This window comes from Wyeomyia smithii, chromosome 2 (assembly GCF_029784165.1).
Source record: "Wyeomyia smithii strain HCP4-BCI-WySm-NY-G18 chromosome 2, ASM2978416v1, whole genome shotgun sequence".
Taxonomy (NCBI): domain Eukaryota; kingdom Metazoa; phylum Arthropoda; class Insecta; order Diptera; family Culicidae; genus Wyeomyia; species Wyeomyia smithii.
Window position 1 is genome coordinate 232,890,247 of NC_073695.1, and position 21,077 is coordinate 232,911,323.

Consider the following 21,077-nt stretch of genomic DNA (forward strand, 5'->3'; position numbering starts at 1 on the left):
GCATGTTTTATAATCCTTTTCATCTTTTTCCGGAAGCACTTACCTGAAAAGGCAGCTCTGAATAGATTTTTCGGGAAAAATAAAACAAATTCTCGGTTCATTGGCTTAACCCTCTCCCGCTCATGAGGTTTTTCATGATTTAAAAATGCTTTCCGGGTCAATTTAGGCAAAATACTTTGCAGGGTAGTTGAAATCACTGTAAAACATTGAATTTTGAAGAAAAAAGCAAATTTTGAAATGGTGCTCCAGAGCACCTATGAGCACAGCAGGGATTCTTTTTAAAAACACGAAAAAAAAATTTCTAAAAATTTTTGAAGTATTTATTCAAATACTATAGAAAATAATGTAAACAACGTAGTCTTCGAAAAAAAAACTTAGTTTATGACTATTTGATGATTTATTTTTTATGGAGTAAGGAATTTTCTAGGCTAGAAAATTGGCTCTCACTGCATCAATGAAAGGACGAATTTTGAAGAGCATGTCGTATCCGAGTTCTCCTCTTCACTCATCTCTGAGTTGTCATGTACCTAGATTTTGGCTTGCAGCTATTCCCAGAAATGGTAAGTTTTCAATGCCTTTAGACCCACTTTCATTTCTTTCTTGGCCCGTTTTGCTGGTGTCTCTACTTCTGCCTTGTTTGTCTCGGAAAAATACTCATGAACTTCATCTGGTAATGGATCTATCGCAAACATAGCGACTTCATCTTGAATGTCGCTTCCCATCTCATCAGCTTCTGATTCATCCCCTTCTGAAATCACCACGTAGTGAGGAGAACGGCCAGCAAAAATAAGAAATCAGATATATAGTTTATTTAAGGCCATCGATTTTTTTGTCTCCTGTATGCCCAGTGGTGCTCTGAGGCACCATTTAAAAACTCATGGAACAAGTGAATAAGAACTAAAATTGATAATTTTATGGACCGTTGCACTCAATGACCAATAGATCTACGTAAAAGTTATTTTTATTATAAAAACGAATAATGAATGTTAAAGTAAAACAGTTGCTAAAAACACACATTATTTTTTTATCGTAAAATTCGGACTTTCTTCTGTAGTTTTCTTGATAACAGTTCAAACATTGAATCAAGCTGACATTTGATATGCCAAGTTGAAAGTACATTAGAAATGCAAGATTTTGTAGAAAAAAGAATTCAAAATAATTTATTTTTTTTTCGAAGTATGGTCATTACAATTCTTGGTGCTCTAGAGTCACCGGGAAAGGGTTAAAACCACAGATGACTATTTTGGCGAGTACATGCAACAACGTGAAAAAATGGCGTTTAAGAGAGACACGGAAAATAAAATATTTATTTTTATTGTGATGAAATGGCTTTACACTGAAAAGTTTTTTACGCATAGTTTAACTATGCTTTGCTGAAGTGTCGTTGAATTTTTTTTTCATGAAATGTGTTTTGCTATAGAAAAAAATTACTTTTAAATAAAAAGTGAGCGGTGAATGGCACCCTCACGGCGAATGGGTACTGTACGGTATATCATAGCACTGAACACGAAAACTCACAATATCTCATAGAAAAGATTCGTAATTATTCCAGTGAGTTAGTAATGCAATCGGTTCGTTTAGTCAGCATAAAAAAATGTAAGCTACTTCCATAGCCCTTCAACTAAAGCAGGCCATTTGAACATGGAATGCCAGAATAAAACACTGTTTTAAATATAGTAAGATCTTCTCGATTTGTTACGAAGATTCAAACATTATAAAGCTCAGAAAACTCGAACCAATCGGGACATCCTTATTCCGTTACGGCGGCTCTCGACTGACCAAACCGCAGTAAGCCTAGTCAACAATAGCCCAACACAACAACCCCCACCCTCTCTCAACTCTCAAAGCGAGACAAACGAATAAACGAAACGGAAGTGACAATCCCTACTCGGAATAATCGTTTTTTATTATAGTTAAATTAAATTGTATTCCTAAAGTTTTCGAAACAATGTGAATGTAAATGGAGAAAAATTCAAATCAAAAAACCACAAAAAAAAACAAAACTAAAAAGTAAAACAAATTTTTTAGCGAAGCGTTGTTTTTGTTTGAATGTTGAACATTTGTAAACGAAAAGGTAAATTAAAGAAAAGTAAAAAAAAAAGACTCAGCAAATGAGTAAAAACCTACTAGCAAAGTGTTAGGCAAAGAAAAGTGTTTTGTAAATAGGAATTGAAGTAACGACAAAAACAGCAACAGCAAAACCAGTGTAGCCAGGGGAGCGAGTGTAAGCATATTACTAAACACAAAAACAACGTACACACGTGTACACAGAGAAGAGAAGCAAGAGACACAAAAAATCAACACCGCGTTATCGTCAAGACATTTAGCACACATTACACACACTCCGCAGGGCGCGCGAAAAACAACGGAGAGCAGGTGACTCTCCCCGCTCAGCAGTAGTCTAGTGAGAACGAAAAGGACGACAGCCTATATGGAGCAAGAGAGCGAAGGTTTTTTCCCGCTCGCTCTCGCCTACTATTACAACCTATTATTGTACTACCAATTACTACTTTGTCGTTCGTTTTCGGTAGGATAAACAAAGAAAGGCAGATTTTTTTGATTTGCAAATTTATATACAAAATAATGGAGCAAAATTTTATCGTAAATGAAGAGAGGGAGGGAAAAGAAAACAACCATTAATGACCGTTTTTTGAAAGCGTAAACCGTGCCCACAACGAAGCTGGCAGCCGCGGACACGGTAGATGGCGCAAAAAGCAAAAGCGAAAGGTTCACTGAATACGCGCTAATATTACAAATTATTATTGCATAGTAACAGAGAAAACAGTGCGCGAAACAAAGGAGAACATTAGGAACGATGTACGTTATTTATACACAAGAGAAAGAAAACCAGTTTTCCATAAAAAGAAAATTTAAGTAATGAATAAATGACAAATTGTCTTGTCAAAACTAATAAAATATTAAGAAATAATAGAAACAAGCGCTGATTGGACGGCTGACATTGAAGAAAACCAAAACGCTTGGACTGGAGGAGGAGATAAACTCTCCGGAACTATGTTTATTAAGTCACGTCTTTCTTACTGGCTAAAACAGGCTACTTCACTAACAAGAATAAAAATCGTCCACGTTGTCGTAGGTAAGGAAAAACTGTCATCTAGCTTAAGTAACGGGCTGTGTTCAATAGTCGTCATTCGTCGCCCGACTGTAGAAAGCCCGCGAAAAGTCAGCCGGACCGCGTCGCACCAGCCCGAAGCAGCCCCGTTTGTAGATCATGATTAGCGCTGCTGTCAGTGGGATTCCGGCTAGCAAGCCGATCAACAGACCGATTAGCAGAGCCCCGTCGTTCTGGGGATTGTTACCGTACTTGTCCACGCATCGCATCTGGCTGTGCTTGTGCTCCAGATCGACCATCGACACTCCGGCCATCTGTTTTGGTGTAGCGCAACTAAAAATGAAAAAAAAAAATAGGATGAACGACTCACAATCGAAAGCATTCGCCTTTACTCACACAACGTTGTTCATGATCTCCGGTGTTGTCTTCTCGATCTGGGGCAGTAGAGTTTCCACGAGCCATTGATTTTGGCAGTCGCAGTTCCACGGATTCACACGCATGTCAATTACGTCCATGTTATCCCATCGGGCAAGTGTCTGCGCGTCCAGAGTGCTCAGGTTGTTGTTGTGCAGGTAAAGTTTCTTGACTAGAGGCCAAATTTTACGGGTCGGTTCATCCGGATCGCTGCGCACGAAAGCATCCGCATGGAAGAACGAGAATTCCGGATTGTTGCAGATGTGAACCTCCTTAAGACCTTCCAAGTTACTGAATGCCCCACGTCCAATCATCTTCAATGGTGTTATGTAGGATAGACTCAAGTACTCCAAGGATTTTAACGTTGGGAATACACTAAAACAAACGAAAAAAATCACCAAATAGAACAAATGGATGTTATTCAAGCACTCACTGATCACCCTGAATATTATCGATCGGATTCTCATCCAGACTAAGCCACTTTAGGTGTGTCGCGTAAATCAATGCCTCCGGAATCGTCGTCAGTAGATTCCCAGTCAAATTTAGATACTCCAATCCTTGAGGTGCATTGAAAATATACTCCGGTATGCTCAACAGCTCCATATAGCTTAGATCGAGTGAGCGTAACGTTTTCACGCTGGCGATTGCCGTCTCCGACAGTCGGTCGATCACTTTGAACACGTTGGATACTAAGCTGAGCTCCTCCAGGTTGGGCATGTGCTCGAACAGGTCCTGATCCAACGAGTGCAGCTGATTGTTACCAAGCCGCAGTACGCGGAGCTTCTCCAGCGGCAGATACTCGTCTGGGTTGTAACTACCCTCGAAGATCTCCGGGATGAGGTTGTTGGAGGTGAGCATGTTGTACGACAGATCCAAAACTTCCAGGTTGCTCAGACCGATGAAGGCTTTCTTGGCGATCGTTGAAATATTGTTGTGACTGAGGTCCAATATTTTCACGTCCAGCAGGGGGAATTGCGGCACGGAGGCGATTCCGTTGCGATCCAGGAGCATGGTATCCGTTGCGACACCACTGGCATTAAGTGTTAGCCACTCGGTCATGTTGAATAGCTTGTACAGCTTGGCTGAGGAGCAGTCGAAGAGCTTTTTCGCGGCGTCACAATTGCACGTAGAGCAAAGTCCATTGGGCAGCTCTTTCTCTTCAGTCGGTGCATCGGCTTTTGGCTGGCCGTCCTCGCCGGTGGCGTTCGAGGTGTTCTGCAAGATATATGGCATAAGATTTTTATTGAAAAAAATCAATCTCAACCGGTGGTTAACTTTTCAATTACACAATCAATTGCTCTGTGTTATCTTCGAAAACGCAGTTACATTTTTTATACTAAACGGCGATGATGTAAGATCTGCTGATAACCATACTTTTTGATATGTAGCAGACTGCGGCAAGAATTCTCACTGAAACACCAAAATTTGCGAATTTCCTAATTCCACTGGATCAGTGCCAAACGATATTGCGATTTACGATGCAACACGCCCAGGCCTGTCAGCAGAGTGATGTGATTTGCCTCTGCATAATTGGTGCTTGTAGTGCCTGCACAGAGGAGCCTATTACCTAAAATGAGTCGAGAGTCACTTTACTCGACTAACCAATTTCAGTAGTCGAGTCGCTGCAGTCGAGTCGACTGCATGGGATCGTACGGGTCCGTGGGTTACGGATAGCGGAAACCCCTCCAGATATAAAGGCCAAGTATAAATTAGCATCCCAAGGTGTGCCAAACAATCCCGGACAAACATTGGGACTGAAGTATGGGCGCGGAGAGATACGTAGTGGGCTCTACAAAATCTCCAGGAGATGCCGCAAGAGTCCGAGCCTTGCTCTCAAGGCGAATTGATGCCGCTATAAACGTCTAACCCCACCCCTGTGTGTCTGGTCTCGAGGAGAAGCAGCATTAATAGTCGTCTCAAGCTAAAAATCCTGAGATTGAGCGATGTCCGTTGGCGAACACTGGAAAACACCACCCGGGCAAGTTCTGCTATTTTCTGGCATACAAGCCGACTTGGGAAGTTGGTTTCGTGCTGAACCAGGAGGCCCATTCGATCCTTATAGGGTGGGAATAGATAATCGAACGAATGATCAAAGCCAGATTCAGTACACGGCACAGTGGTTCAAAACGTGAAAAACCTGATCGTCATGTTTTTAAGTATAAATACCTATGCCATTTGAATGCTATAGTGTATTCGACAAAGTTTTTGTTGATCTCAAGGGGCAACTTTTGATGTAAAAAATTTTTTGATTATTTCACCTAAAAGTGAGATAAACATTTTATTTTAATTACTTGTCAAATCAGAATGAAGCCTTCAGCAAACTTGTAGGCATTTTTATGTAGAAAAACTTTGCTGAAGACACTTTGGTTCTGGTGCTTATTACGGGAGGCACTTCACGGTGAAAGATATTTCACACTCACGCTCACTTCACTTTTTGAGACCTATTCCCGATTCCACCTCAGGTGAGGTGACAAAAATTACCTCCGTGAAGTGAGATTGACAGTGACGTGAAATTGAGAATAGGATAAGTGAAATGAGAATGTTTCCCAGCTCAAAAATTTCTGTTCAAGAAAGTCAAATTTTTTTCGGTTTTTTTAGATAACACCAGATCTGAACGTTTTTTTCTGCATTTTCAAGACATTTGGCATCACAAAAAAAAATTTTTTTTCGGTATAGACATTTTCATGAACTACTGTGCATTTTATCATCGGTCAAAAAGTTGAAACCTTGACCGCTTTGAGGCACGGATTGAGTTCTGATTTCTTTCGCCACTGGAAAATAAATCCAATATATTTCATTAGTCATAAATCAATAAATTTTCAAGACTTTCCACATCTTCGTAGAATCATTTCACCGTTCAAAATGGTCGTGAAATAATTCCACGCAAAACGTCGCTTATTCTTTGTCGCTTATATTACTCCAGTGATATGACACTCATAATAACCCAGATTTCACAGCAGATGTCACCTTGCGACGTTTTTCTCATTTAGGTTAGTCCTGTAATAGGGCTTTATTCACTTCACTCTGGTTTCACCGTGAAGTGACTCCCTGTAATAAGTACCAATAACCAAGATTTCACGGCAGATTTCACTTTGCACTCCCGTTATAAGTGCCTCTATCTTTTGAAAATCGACCGCATGAAAGTAGTTTTATTCTCAGACATTCTAGATTTTTTTGAAAATCAGAAAAAAAAACCAAATAAGTTTTTCTGATGAGATTTTGGAGGCCTACCATGTTTTAGACATTCATATTTGGAAAATACATCATTCAGTCGAAAATAGCTTCAGAAGATAAAAATGGTGACATCCAAAACCATCTGGGCGACTTCAGCGCTGCGATTTGACTCGAAAACATAAACCTTTAGCGCGTCATCGGTCTAGGAAAGATAAGCAGCAACGGAGAGCTGTTTGTAGAGTTCTGTGGCAAATTCTTCGTTCTTTCTTCCCCATTGACCACCACATAAGGTCTCGAGATGGCCGAACAGAAAATCAAAACAGAAGCCTTCTCGATGCCCGTAACAAGTGAAGTGCCTCAGCCTCAGGGGGTACGCGAAAGAAAAATCAGTTATGGCGGACAAAGTTTTTTTTTATAATACTCCATTTGTTGTTAAAACTTGCTCTTCAAACATGTTGTTACTTAACGTGCCTGTTCGTAGGCCCCCTCTGTCACCTGCTTGGAGTACAGCTAAGCTACGAAAGCTGAAACGAATGCGTAATACCCAAGCAGCAAAATTTGTTTCGATAATGAACTTAAGTAATGAATAATGAAATTAAGTTTCAGTTACATCTCAGTTTCATATACAATGACAAAAAAAGCGCAGGAGGTGGAGCCAATTGCAACATTTTCGTTGTTTCAACACAAGTTTCAAGAATGAAACCGCAATGTGTATGAACTTATGCATGTAATTTGATAACAACATGGTAAATGCTGCATTGCAAGTTCCTGGCTCAGTTTTGAATTTTGCTTCCCTTATCATGCTAATGCAATGGTCATTACCAGTTTTTAATTTTGCTTCTTCAATTCATCAGTACCTCAGCGCGATAATGAAATTCAAAGCAATTTAGCATATTTCGTTTAGAGACCCACACTTTTTTCGACGAGTTCTAGTCCAAGCACCCAAAAGTTACAACGCAGTAAATCTCAAAAACAAATATAAGGCGAACGATCGAGCAAAAGTTGCTGTTACAGGGCTTCAGAACATGACAGCAACTTTTAGAAGTATTTTTGTGTGTTTGTTTATTGTATCTCGCAAGCATCACGTTGGCAACCTATATGCTCCACCCACTAGATCTGTTCAGTGAAGGTTAGGTTTTCAAATGCCGTTTATACGTTCCAACAACAAATCTAACCTCGCGAATTACGTTGTTGGTGTGAAGATTTTTGAAGCAGCGATGTAACTTTAGTTGTTGCTTGTTTCTTTACAATTTCATCGTAATAACAAAAAATGTTTCTTAAAACCTCGGAATTTCATTAGTGCAACAAATGATCACAATTTATTTTTTTTATTATGTTTCAATTGTTGCTTGGGTACCAATCAACGACGACTCCGACGATACCGCTCATCTGAATCGAAAAATGCTGCGATGCTTATCGGAAATTGAACAGGAGCTTGTACAAGTCGTGTGTGTTGAAAGTTCAATCAAATTTAAAGCGTAATCCCAAGTCCTTCTGGAATTTTGTTAACTCAAAAAGGAAATATTTTGCCATTCCACCGACAACATTTCTTGACGACGAAAAGTCGAATTCTGATGCTGATACATGTGAACAGTTTTCTAAATTCTTCGCTTCTGTGTTTGCACCGAGCATCACTTCTGATCACGAGGTTGAACAAGCTGTAGTTGATGTTCCTGCTGATATTATTAATTCAGACACGTTCGAGATCACCCAATCTATGATTACTGCTGCGACCAATAAGCTCAAAAATTATTTTTCTCCTGGACCTGATGGGATTCCAGCTGTTGTGTTTTGTCGATGTATTGCCGCATTAGTTTCCCCACTATGCTCAATTTTTAATAGCTCATTCGAGCAGCGTAAATTCCCGAAAATATGGAAACAGTCATTTCTGGTTCCAGTGTTCAAAAGTGGAGATAAAAGTAATATCCGTAACTACCGTGGAATTACAAATCTCTCGGCAGCATCGAAATTATTTGAAATTATTGTCAATCGAAGTCTTCTAGCTGGAATGAAATGCTATATCTCTACAGACCAGCATGGTTTTATGCCTGGACGATCGGTTACCACGAATTTATTGGAATTTACGCATACTTGTTTTACACAACTGGAAGCAAAATGCCAAGTGACGTGGTTTATACGGATTTGAAAGCTGCATTTGATAGAATTGACCATCTTATACTATTGCGTAAAATTAACCTGCTTGGTGCCTCTGACAGCTTTGTTGCATGGCTTAGTTCATACCTGTGTGATCGATCACTTCGGGTGAAATTGGGAGCGTGCAGCTCAACTCCGTTTGTCAACTTGAGTGGTGTACCTCAAGGAAGTAACTTGGGACCGCTGCTTTTTACAATATTTTAAAACGATGTTAGTATTTTGCTTGGTGACGGACGTAAGCTTATTTATGCGGATGACCTAAAACTATATTTCGCCGTGAAGTGTATAGAAGATTGTCACCGTTTGCAGCAGTTACTGGATATGTTTGTAGAATGGTGCCATCGTAATAAGCTGATTGTCAGCATCCCTAAATGCTCTGTAATGACATTTCATCGGAACTCGCAGCCTATAATGTTTAACTACCATATCGATGGAGTCGTGCTCAACAGGGTTGAAGAGATGAATGACTTGGTGTGAGAATGGATATGAAACTCTCCTTTGCTAGTCATCGATCGGCCGTCATTGCTAAGGCTAATCGCCAGCTGGGGTTTATAACCAAAATAGCCAAAGATTTTAATGATCCGTATTGCTTGAAAGCTCTGTATTGCTCTTTAGTGCGACCTATCTTAGAGAATGCTTCACTAGTTTGGCTTCCACTTCAACTGACCTGGAGTTTACGAATTGAAAGAGTGCAAAAGAGATTTGTCCGAATTGCTTTGAGAAATCTGCCTTGGCGTGACCCACAGAACTTGCCTCCATATTGTGATCGGTGGAAGCTAATCAATCTTGACACCCGAGCTCGACGACGGAAGATTCAGCAGGCAACATTTGTCGCTAAGCTCCTGAACAGTGAAGTAGATTGTCCCAAACTACTATCTTTACTTAGTTTTCGTGTTCCATCGCGTGCTTTAAGGACTTCTACTCTTCTCCAAACATGGTTTCATCGCACAGCGTTTGGATTTAATGCCCCTATGTCTTCGATGATACGTGCATTTACTTCTGCTAAAGATTTATTCGAACTTGGTGAGCGTTCCAGTTGTTTCTCCAGTCGAGTAGCAAGATCTGCTTATTTTACTGTTGACGATAGTGATATATTCATATTCATTAAGACTTTATGTTAGATGGATAAATAATCTAATAAATAATAAATAATGAATAACCAAACAAATCATAGTTTAATTTGACACCTAAACTAGGCTACCACAGCAGGATCTTCCACGTCTCTCTTCCACTCTGCGAGAGCATTCCAAGTTAGGGTGTAAAATTGATATGGAAAATATCGCCAAGGGGTACGCGGACAAAAAAGGTTGAGAACCGCTGTTGTAGACGGACCAAAAGAGCCTGTACAAACTTCCTAGCTGAAAAGTGAGAAAGAGCCACCGGCAATGTCAGAATGCCGCTAAAAGATCGAACAGTTCAGCTCAAGCGTTTGACTGAGCACTACGACTAGCTTTTCCGATTCCCGAATGGCGATGACCAACAGAACACGCAATGTGCAACACCCAGAGTCCATCGCATTAACCTCATCAACTCGAATTCGTCATCACTGGCTGAAATCGTAGCGGCAATCAAAAGCATGAAATCCAACAAAGTGCCAGAAATCGACTACATTCCTGCTGAGAGACTGAAAGCTGACAAAGCCTTGTCAGAACAAATGTTGCATCGGCCCTTAGCGATATCTGACAAATCGCGAGTTTTCCGGTTGATTGGATGCAGAACATCTTGGTAAAGGTTCCCAAGAAAGGAGACCTCACATAATGTGGTAACTGGCGTGGCAAAACGTTATTATTATTGCCCTCTATAACGCTCATCAACAGGATCCATTCGAAGACCGGTGCTATACTTCGGACGATCATGTGTGAACCAGGGCATTTGTCTTGCTCGCCCAACGACGACAACTTGATGATTCCGCTGAAAGTTCCAAGGTCTCAAAGTTAAAGACCAACAATGGAGAAAACCGGATCGGCGGTGGTACCAAGAGTGATGGAGGAAACCGCATCTGGAAGGCTCGAGGCGCCTTCGCTGGGACCATCTGCCAAATTTCTATACGAACGAAAACTCGAATCTGCAACTCAAACATTAAGTCCATGTCGTTGTACAGCTGTGAAACGTGTTGTACATCTAGGGAGATAGTGCAAAAATAGCAGGTCGTTGCCTGCGAAATATCATCCGCGATTGGTGGTCTGAGAATTGGATTTCTAATTCAATGCCATAGAAGGGCAATTGAAATTGAGATTCAGGATCATAAATGGAAAAAAATTGGAAGTGCGCTGCGACGGGGTGCGAATAAAATCTGCAAAGAAGCACTCGACTGGATTCCACATGGACAGCGGAGAAGAGGCAGGCCCAGAGGCTCTTGACGGTTTACCTGACGTCAAGTGAAAGTGAAAGCAGCCGACCGTCGACAGTGGAGAGCTTTCTGTACGATCCTAAGCGGCGGATAATCGATGTGGAATTCATAAGTGAGTACCATTCGTGTACCTGCCCTGCAGGCATAAAATAGACCCCATTGTGACATCCTGCCTAGTAACTCCAATCGTGGTACCAGCCGGGATACGAGTAACCAAGCGAAGATCATGATAACCAAGCTGTGGTGGGACCTTAGTCGTATGGAGTGGGGCTGACCTCTTTGGAGGAAATTCCAACCTCTGTTTCCTAGCTTAGGGGCAGCTTGCAACAACGTCGGAGGAGCAGCCCATCACGAGACTTGATAGCGTGGACCTAGTAAGGCAACTTACCTAAACAATCACACTACCAACAATTAAGAAAATAAAACTAGTAACATTCGGCATGAACCTTGACGACGAAAAACGGACCACTAATGGTAACTCGGTACCTGGAACTGCGAGTCACTGAATTTTGTTGACGGAGACTGACTACTGCTTGAGCAATTAGAACCCCGCAAGTTCGGCATTCTGGCTCTGCAGAAGATCTATCGCAAAGGTGAGAAGGTGTGGAGAGTTCGTGGCGGTGAGGCTCAGTTCTACCAGAGCGGTGGAGCAACGGGCTGGGAACGGGTTTTGTGTGCTGGACAGAATGCAACATCAATTAGAAGGCGATTAAAGGTCGTTTCTTCAACTACAGCATCAACGAGCATTGCCCGCACGAAGAAAGACCTGGTTATGAGAAGGAAACGTTCTACGCACAGTTGGAGGTTGCATACGACAGTTGCTCACCACGGGACAACAAACTTGTTATCGGCGATGTAACTGCCCAGGTTGGTAGGGAAGTGATGTATAGACACGGCGTACACACCGACACGAACGACAATGACCAACGATGTATTACCTTCCTGAGACCTGGTGATTAGAAGCACAGTTTCTCACGTAATGATATCCACAAAGCCACCTGGAGATCACCTGACCACCGAAAAACAAATCAAATTGATCATGTTCTCATTGATTAGCGATTTTTCTTGAACACCATAAGCATATGCTCCTTCTGAGGTGCGAATATAGATTCGGATCACTACCCAGTGGTATTATATGTGCGCTCAAAACTATCCACGGTATTTCACAAACAACAAACCGTTCTCGGCTAAACATTAAGCAGTTGCACAACCTGCAAGCTGCCGAGTATTACACGTGCTTACTTGATGAGGCACTACCTTATCCGGAGGAACTATGTGTTGACTATATGTACGTTCGGTCATCAGAAAGGCCGCAACCGTATTTGTCGGCTTGACTGATTTGAAGGGGAATGCCAGGCTTGCTGAAAAGAGACTTCATCGCCGGAAGAAACGACAGCATTGGGATCGTATTCTTGCGCAGGCGGAAGGTTGCTTCTCCAGGCACGATGCGAGGAGCTTCTACAAGAAGGTCAACGGAATCAGGAATCGAAACGTGTCAGCCCCTGTCATGTGCAACGATAGGAAGGGGAACCTGATAACCGATAAAACAGAGGTGTGCCAGGCGTTGGAAGGAACACTTCAGTGTGCTGTTGAACGGTGAGGGAAACAGTGGAGTCGTAAGGAGCAGGATGACTATTGAGAATTATGGTAAAGCTGTGGATCCACCATCCATGGACGAGGTGAAGAAAGCAGTGAAGGATCTGAGAAACTGCAAGGCAGCCGGGAAGGACGGAATTCCCGCCAAACTCTTCAAAGTCGGGAGCGAACAGCTGTATCGTGCCATCCATCGGATCATGCTGAGAGTGTGGCCCGATGAAGAATTGCCCTCGGACTGGTAGGAGGGTCTCATATGCCCGATCTACAAAAAAGGCCATCGCCTGGACTGTAGCAATTATCGGGGCATAACTCTTCTCAATACCGTGTGCAAAATTCTCTCCCGCATCCTGTTCCACAGACTGAAGCCATTGCAGGGCACCTTTGTTGGCGAGTACCAATGTGGTTTTCGAGGGGGACGCTCCACGACGGACCAAATGTTTACCTTGCGACAAGTCCTCGATAAATTTCGAGAATTCAACTTGCAGACGCACCATCTGTTCATAGACTTAAGGGCAGCGTACGATTCAGTTAAGAGAAATGAGTTATGGCAAATTATGATCGAACATGACTTCCCAACAAAGCTGATAAGGCTGATACGTGCCACCCTTGAAGGTTCTACATCAAGCGTCAGGATAGCCGGTCAGATATCGGACTCGTTTGTGACGTTAGATGGTTTGAAGCAGGGTGACGGGCTGTCGAACTTATTGTTTAACATCGCATTGAAAGGTGTTATACGGAGGGCTGGTGTGCAGAGAAGCGGCACCATCATTACGAAGTCGCACATGCTTCTCGGTTTTGCGGACGATATCGACATCATTGGTATCAACCGTAGAGCTGTGGAAGAGGCCTTCGGACCTCTCAGGAGGGAAGCTGCGAGATAAGTGCTTGTCATAAACTCTGCCAAAACGAAATACATGGTGGCTGGCAGAGTGCGTGGTAGTCCGTCGGAGGTTGGTGCTGCGGTGGTGCTAGATGGGGAAACATTTGAAGTAGTCGACGAATTTATTTACCTGGAAACATTAGTGACATGTGACAACGAGGTTGGCCGTGAGATAAAGAGACGGATAGCAGCCGCAAACAGGGCCTTTAACGGATTACGTAACCAGCTAAGGTCCCGCAGTCTGCAAATCCGTACTAAACTTGCACTCTATAAAACACGGATTCTTCCGGTGGCTCTCTACGGCCATGAATCATGGACGCTGAAATGAATCATGGACACATGATCGAACGCGGCCAAACATCGATCGAGCTCGAAAGGAGTTGACTACGATTCTAAGGAGAAGGAAACGCCAGCAGGAAAACAGAAGAAGCGAAGAGCTGGAGCAATTATTTCGGGCTTATGTAACGTGCAATTTTTACGAGAAGGTAAACCAAGTCCAGATATGTGTAGGAACAAGGAGGGAAATCTGATCACAAGCGAGCGTGAGACGGTCGACAGGAGAAAGCAGTTTTTTGATAAGCATCTTAATAGCGGAGCAACGGAAGGAGACGTAAGAGAATTTAACCTTGGAGCTCCTACAAACGATAACAGGGTCCCAGTTTCTGATATCCTGGAGATTAAACGGGAAATTGGGCCACTGAAAAACAATCGAGCTGCAGATCAGAAAAGTGCTCACACCTTACATCTTCGTGGACTTCAAGGCAGCTTCAAGATACAGTCGATCGAGACCAGCTAAAAAATGCACGATTACTGGTTTCCGGATGAACTGTTATGTGTTACGTGTGCTTATCGGGTAAACTCTCGAATCCCTACGAAGTGCGCAGAGGGTCGAGACAAGAAGATGGACTATCCTGCACGTTGTTCAACATTGCACAATGGTTCAGAAACCAAATTTAGGGGGAAATTTGGGTCTAGAGCTGTATAGCTACATTTTAAAGAAAAACTTTCTTCTACAAAGTTGTTACATATGATAAAGCGCTCATTGATAAATTATCAAAAATTAGGGTGACCAACATTTTCGATGCAATCAAGTATCTAACTTTTTATCTTTGTAGATAGAAGAAAGATTTGTTCTACAATGTTATAGCTCCATTAATTTTAAGTAACTTTGTAAAAAATGTTTTTCTGTATCTTTGAAAACAACCGATTTATATTGAAAAAACATATTTTACGCTCTAACTTTTTTATCTCAAGTTTCATCTCAAAACTGTCTTTGAACGACTTTTAGAGCCTTTTAAGAAACAATTTGCAACGCTGACATCGTAATATCTCAATTTTACTCAAAGTTATTATTATTTTTCATCAAAAAATAAGCGCTTTTCGTTTGTATGTCATTCATTTTGGGGCAAACATAAAAAATATCTCTTAGTCTCATTTTGAAGACTTGACTCTATAAATGGAGGAACTTTTAGAAATATATTATTTTTTAAATTTAAAAAAAATTCTATTCAAAAACAAACCGAAAATTTCAATAATTTTGTACATTTTGCATATAAAAGCACCCAGATTTATTTTTTGGTATTTTTCCTCATAACTAGACGTAATTACCTTTAATTTGACCCAAAAAGATCGAAAATCGATCAACTGGTTCAAAAGTTATGATTTTTTTAAATAAATACAGCGAACACAGTCGTTTTTTATGGTCACCCTATTTCGAAGCTGGTCACGCAAAGTGCTTCAATTGTGCTCAATATCGCAGAGATGCATCGATGTTGAAAATAATCGAACCCGTATTGTTTCGTTCGGTTGTTAAGGGGACCAGGTCCGAAATAGGGTGACCATAAAAAACGGCTATATTCGATGTATGTTATTTAAAAAATTCATAACTTTCGAACCAGTTGATCGATTTTCGATCTAATTGGGTCAAATTAAAGGTAATTACGTCTAGTTATAAGAAAAAAATACCAAAAAATAAACCCAGATTTATATATTCATATGCATAATGTATAAAATTATTGAAATTTTCGTCTTGTTTTTAAATTGAATTTACTCAAATTTAAAAAATAACGTATTTCTAAAAGTTCCTCCATTTATAGAGTCAAGTATGCTCTTCAAAATGAGACCAAGAGATATTTTTTATGTTTGCCCCAAAATGAATGACATACAAATGAAAAATTCATATTTTTTGATGAAAAATATGAATAACTTTGAGTAAAATTGAGATATTTACGACATCAGCGTTGCAAATTGTTTCTCTTAGAAAGCTCTAAAAGTCGTTCAAAGACAGTTTTAAGATGAAAATTGAAATAAAAAAGTTAGAGCGTAAAATAAGTTTTTTCAATATAAATCGGTTGTTTTCTAAGATAGAGAAAAACATTTTTTTACAAAGTTACTTAAAATTGATGGAGCTATAACATTGTAGAACAAATTTTTCTTCTATCTACAAAGATAGAAAAGTTAGATACTTGATTGCATCGAAAATGTTGGTGACCCTAATTTTTGATAATTTATCAATGAGCGCTTTATCATATGTAACAACTTTGTAGAAGAAAGTTTTTCTTTAAAATGTTGCTATAGAGCTCTAGACCCAAATTTCCCGCTAAATTCGGTTTCTGGACCATTGTGCATTGCTTTGGAGGGTGTAATGCGACGAGCGGCCATCGAAACGAGAGGCACGCTTATAGGCTTCGCAGACGATCTCGACGTTGTTACGAGAAACATTGGGACGGAATCTGGAATCATTTCGTGGAGTGAAAGGATAATTTTTCGGATAAAAGTCTTGGGGTACGCAAAATTTGAGGTGACAAAATTGCAAAATTTCGCGCCAAAATTGAAGTGATGACCTTTTTGCAGAACAGAGAAAATAAAATCTGGATAAAATCTGGATCTTCCATGAAAAATCTGGATAATTGGACATCAAAGCTGTTTACCTGGAAACATGTTCAAAAATCTGGATAATCCAGCTAAATCTGGATACCTGGCAACGCTGCATATGAATGACGAAGGTCGAACACTGCGATGGGCCGAACATGTCCCGAGGATGCCGGATGACAGTGCAGTAAAATCGGTTCTCGTGCAAGGTGGCTTGACCAGTTTGAAGCGAGTCTACGAGTGTCGAGACGCCTAGATAATTGGCGACGAGTAGCCCAGGACCGAGGAGACTGGAGAAAAATCTTTCATACGGCACGAGCCACTACGGCTCTAGGCGACTTCTGCAAGTAATTTGAGTCGAGTGAAATTCAATCGAATAGATCGACTGAGTCGACTAGCACCTTGGCGAAACCGGTTCCGTCTGCCGAGTTATGAGAGTCGATGTCGACTGATCCATTTGGAGACTCTTCAGACGCGAAGAAACATCGCAAGAGCTATGTTCGCTGCCGATACGTTGCAGGGTAGAACCGATTGTCCTGCTATTTTGGGTGCAATTAATTTGAACGTGCAACCCAGAGCACTGCGGAACAACTCCATGCTGAGGATACCCTTTCAACGCACCAACTATGGACAGAACAGCGCTTTGGTCGGTATACAGCGAGTTTTCAACAAGGTATCTTCTGTTTTTGATTTTAATTTATCACGTGATACGATCCGCCGTAGATTTTCTGTGTTTTTTACTACAACTTGACGAATAAGGAAGTTTTTGTTGTTTGTATCGTATTGTACTTATTGTATTGTGGCTAACCTAACTGTTTTTAGTTTAAGACACTTAACCATCATTGGGACATCTGTCGTCTGTTGATGTTGATAAATAAATAAATAAAATCGAAAGCTCTTAAGCAGGTTCGTGACTCAGCTGTCACCAGAGAAAGTTCCAGTCGAATCTCTCGCAGACCACGAAAAACGTCTATTATGACATCCTTCGATGTATGATGTTTAAAAAAGCAACGTAATGCTGCATAAAATTCATCAAGAAATGTTTGACAGAAGCGTTGCAGAGCAGAAAATTACAAGCCCATCCCCGTTCCCACGTAAAGTGAGGTGACAGAGATAGGCTTGTGGAGATTAAATTTCCGGCGAAGTGAATTTCGTAATAACCCTTCGGCAGTAAATGCGATAATCGCAGCAAGCCACGAGGGCAATGTGGTTTTATTTCACTAGAAAAATTGGAAAATTTTGTTCTTTGTGATACAATTAATATCGATTAATAGTAGTTGTGACTTGTTTGAGGTGCTACTGGCCCTGAAAACGAGAACCCTCCGATATCGACTCGGTAAAGTGTCCGAAAATTTCAACGTTATGTAGTAGAAACGGACGTTCGTGATAGCACCAGTGCTCCACTAGCATTTTGTGGTATTTCTAGATCTAGATCAAGCTGTTTTGATACAAAAATCGTCACGGAAAAATTCACGGTGAATTTAAAACCAGCAATGGCGGCGACCATCTTTTTGTCGCTGTCGCCACCGCTGTGGGCGTTCGAAGTCGAAGCATTGAGCTCGATTTCAGTGGCAATTTGAGTCGTTCTAGGCAATTACAAAAAAACAAAAATTGAAAAAAGAACACGTTAGACTTTGCCCGTGGTGCGTTGATGAAAGATTTGAAACGAATTTTACTGAAGATCGAAAAAAAAGCATAGAGGGGACATGCTCTAATGCCGGCTGTGGAATACTGGATGGTTAGTTTGTTCCTTGTGTTCGTGCGAAAACGGAAAATTAACCCATGTTAATGCTCGCGAAATGTCACAGAGTATTTTCATGAGCTAAACATTTTATCTAAACAAATTCTTAGTAAATTAAAAACTCAAATTTATATTCCTTTTTGAGAGCGTCTAGAATAAGTACTAGTAAGTCCCAACCGTGACAATTGAAGCGAGTATTAGGCGCTATATCCTTCAATTCAACAGAAATCAACCAAATTTCAAGGGCCTTACTACTCGCAGAACAACTGTCAATCAACTGCAGTTTATGATTTTGTTTTGAAAATGATCATCGAAATTTCATTACCAACGTAATAAAAGTGTTCGAGGAACGCTCGTGGACACCCAGGAAGTCAAGGAGAAGCCGAAAGCACCAACAACGAGATGAAGGGCGCTTTCAAGCGGAACCTCAGCCTCTCCGTTCGAAAAGTTGCAAACAAACTGGGAGTGTCGTTTAGAACCGTGCCTCGTGCTAAAAGCGATGACTTGTTGACTTTCGAGATAGTGACTTCAAATCGTGACAATAATCAAAGCAAGCTGGTCAAACTACGATCGATCTCGTGAACTGTTCTTTTTGGTAGATTGTTTACACGACATCCGGAAGGAAAAGGGTTCCAAACATTAACGAGTGTATGGATCGTATCCCCGTGATTCAGAGTAAATCTGAGCGAAAATGAAGTAATGTCAGCTTTGAATTCGATAATTTTTTCTGATCAATACAATGCGATTCGCGACCGCTTTTAAAACGAGGCCTTTGTTTGGCATTAAGTATTATAGTGATGTCGGATGACGCTAGGTTGTAAAAAAGTATCGTTTGTATAGTTAGAGTGGAGCTAGTAGAGCTGTTAGTTTTGAATGACACATTCCCAACATCTGTGCTGAACAGTACATTCAAATCAACCATATTACTAAATGTATCGGATCAATTAGCCTTATCTGGAGGGTTTCCATAGAAACGACCAGAAAGTGTGCAACATGGCGCAGGTGATATCACATGAAATCATCGATCAATTCGCACTGGTGCTATTCTGAATTCAGCATGATTAGGTACCTATCAGCGAAAACAATGTTTTTTACGAACAACATGGTGCAATTTAACTCATGACTCGGAAATGAAACAGATTTCTAGGTAATTTCGTATCACCTATCGAGACCAAAGACCATAATAATCGGCCTGATAAGTGCGATACCGAACCGAGTTTACTAGTATTTGAGAAAGCGCGCAGAAAATAAAATAAAAAAAAACCTTGAGTGGTGTTGGCCAATAACCGACGCGGAGCGGCACCACTGGCTGATATCTAATCGGAGTTCTTTATCTAGAGCTTTTCAAGAGCTCGATTTAGAATGACTAATGTGACGGGTATTGATTGCCGCAGGTGCCTAGCAGCACCTAGCTTCAACTTAAAGTAAAATATTAAATTTTCCTACATCCCACACTTACATTTTTGTTCTGGTCATCCTCCGCAGCCAAGACCAGCCCGAGGCAAACTATAAAAACTATCACTTTGGAAAACAGCTTCATCGTATTTCACTTGATTCCTTCTACACAATCATCACCTTCGATTCTCAGGAAAATTAATTGTCACTAAATTGCCTGAAGCGTGCAATTACACTTGCACGGCAATTAAGGTTTAATTCTGCAATTTTGCACAGTGATTCACTTTGTACCCCAAAATGTGCACTAATTAATCCCGCGTAGTTGTTCCGCTCGTAATATCCACTGCCGAAATGAGCGACCCGAGCTTGCCAGTTGCATTATACCGGGACCTGGTAAAACCTTTCGTCGCTGATAACAGAACGTGGTATCTTATCTTATCGCTGGCAATTCACGCTTGCGACGACGCTGCTGCTGCTGTGTTTGTGTTGATATCGACTGCGAAGTCACGATCAACCTGGGCAAAATAGAACGCACATTGTCTGAATTCAAATTGGCCCCACGGCTTCGGTTCGTCGTTACGCGATAGGTCGCAATCAAAGCCGAATCGATGCAGAATCTGGCGATTGTCGGTTTGCTGCAACGGAATTTATCTCTGGTATGCGCGACACCAGCAGCATCACTTCACTCACGACTCGCACGACGGACGACGGCGCTTCAGGTGCAATCGCTTCGGTCGATCTTGCACTAATAATCGGACTGTTACAGCTGGGTTAGAACTGCGCTGCCACGACGATCGGCGTGCTTTTGGAGGGAGGTAAGCACAATCGATTGATTGTAAACATAACCTTACACTCTGCGCTACGGTACGGCGGTTAGAACTTAGTAGGGCACCGGGTATGCGAACAAACACAAACAGCAATACTACACGATTGGCAGTTGATGACGATGAATGGCAGGCACTCACGGCGCGCAGCGGTGTTTCGGTGTTTGACGCTACATCGTACCAGTTCTCAAGGCCAGCCGGATCGGTTACTGTTAGATTCGCTTAGTACACCGGCATCAAGTACACCCTCCTGTTTGCCCTTATTTGTTACGATTCGGCCCACGTTGCGTCGCCACAGCCAACTCAGTCTTTTTTAAACCAGACTGTTTGTTTTCGAACGGTTTTTTTTTGGATACAACCGGAGATGGAATAAACACTACCGACCGAATTTATTGATCTAAACAACTAACCTGGCACGCTCAACTGCGAATCTAAGTAACTACTAAACAGCTGGTTTTTGCAGCATAAAAAACCGGTCCACTTGCGTCGGTCGTACCACGGTGATGGTGTGGAACAAAAAATATACTACGTTTATGATCTCACCACACCACAGCCGCGGTCGACTCCAGATGGTTTTCGTACGAGGGTTGAATGAATATTTGTTTTCT

At 41.4% G+C, this 21,077-nt stretch overlaps 1 protein-coding gene across 1 annotated transcript; it reads right to left on the reverse strand.

The window, feature by feature from the left end:
• Window positions 1–2,984: 2,984 nt before the first annotated feature.
• LOC129720391 (leucine-rich repeat neuronal protein 3-like) lies at window positions 2,985–20,490 on the reverse strand. The gene is made up of 4 exons (XM_055671863.1): window positions 19,710–20,490; window positions 3,918–4,699; window positions 3,467–3,859; window positions 2,985–3,403 (listed from the first exon to the last, which is right to left on the reverse strand). Exons 1-4 carry the CDS (start codon window positions 19,788–19,790, stop codon window positions 3,136–3,138), a joined length of 1,524 nt encoding a protein of 507 aa, XP_055527838.1. The 5' UTR covers window positions 19,791–20,490; the 3' UTR covers window positions 2,985–3,135.
• Between the last annotated feature and the right edge of the window lie 587 nt (window positions 20,491–21,077).

Bases quoted from the DNA above. Each gene is read 5' to 3' on its own strand.
- LOC129720391 (XM_055671863.1), bottom strand. From the start codon at position 19,790: ATGAAGCTGTTTTCCAAAGTGATAGTTTTTATAGTTTGCCTCGGGCTG. The intron at 4,700-19,709 runs GTAAGTGTGGGA...TATATCTTGCAG, and splicing joins AGGATGACCAGAACAAAAAT to AACACCTCGAACGCCACCGG. The intron at 3,404-3,466 runs GTGAGTAAAGGC...TTTCATTTTTAG, and splicing joins GAGATCATGAACAACGTTGT to TTGCGCTACACCAAAACAGA.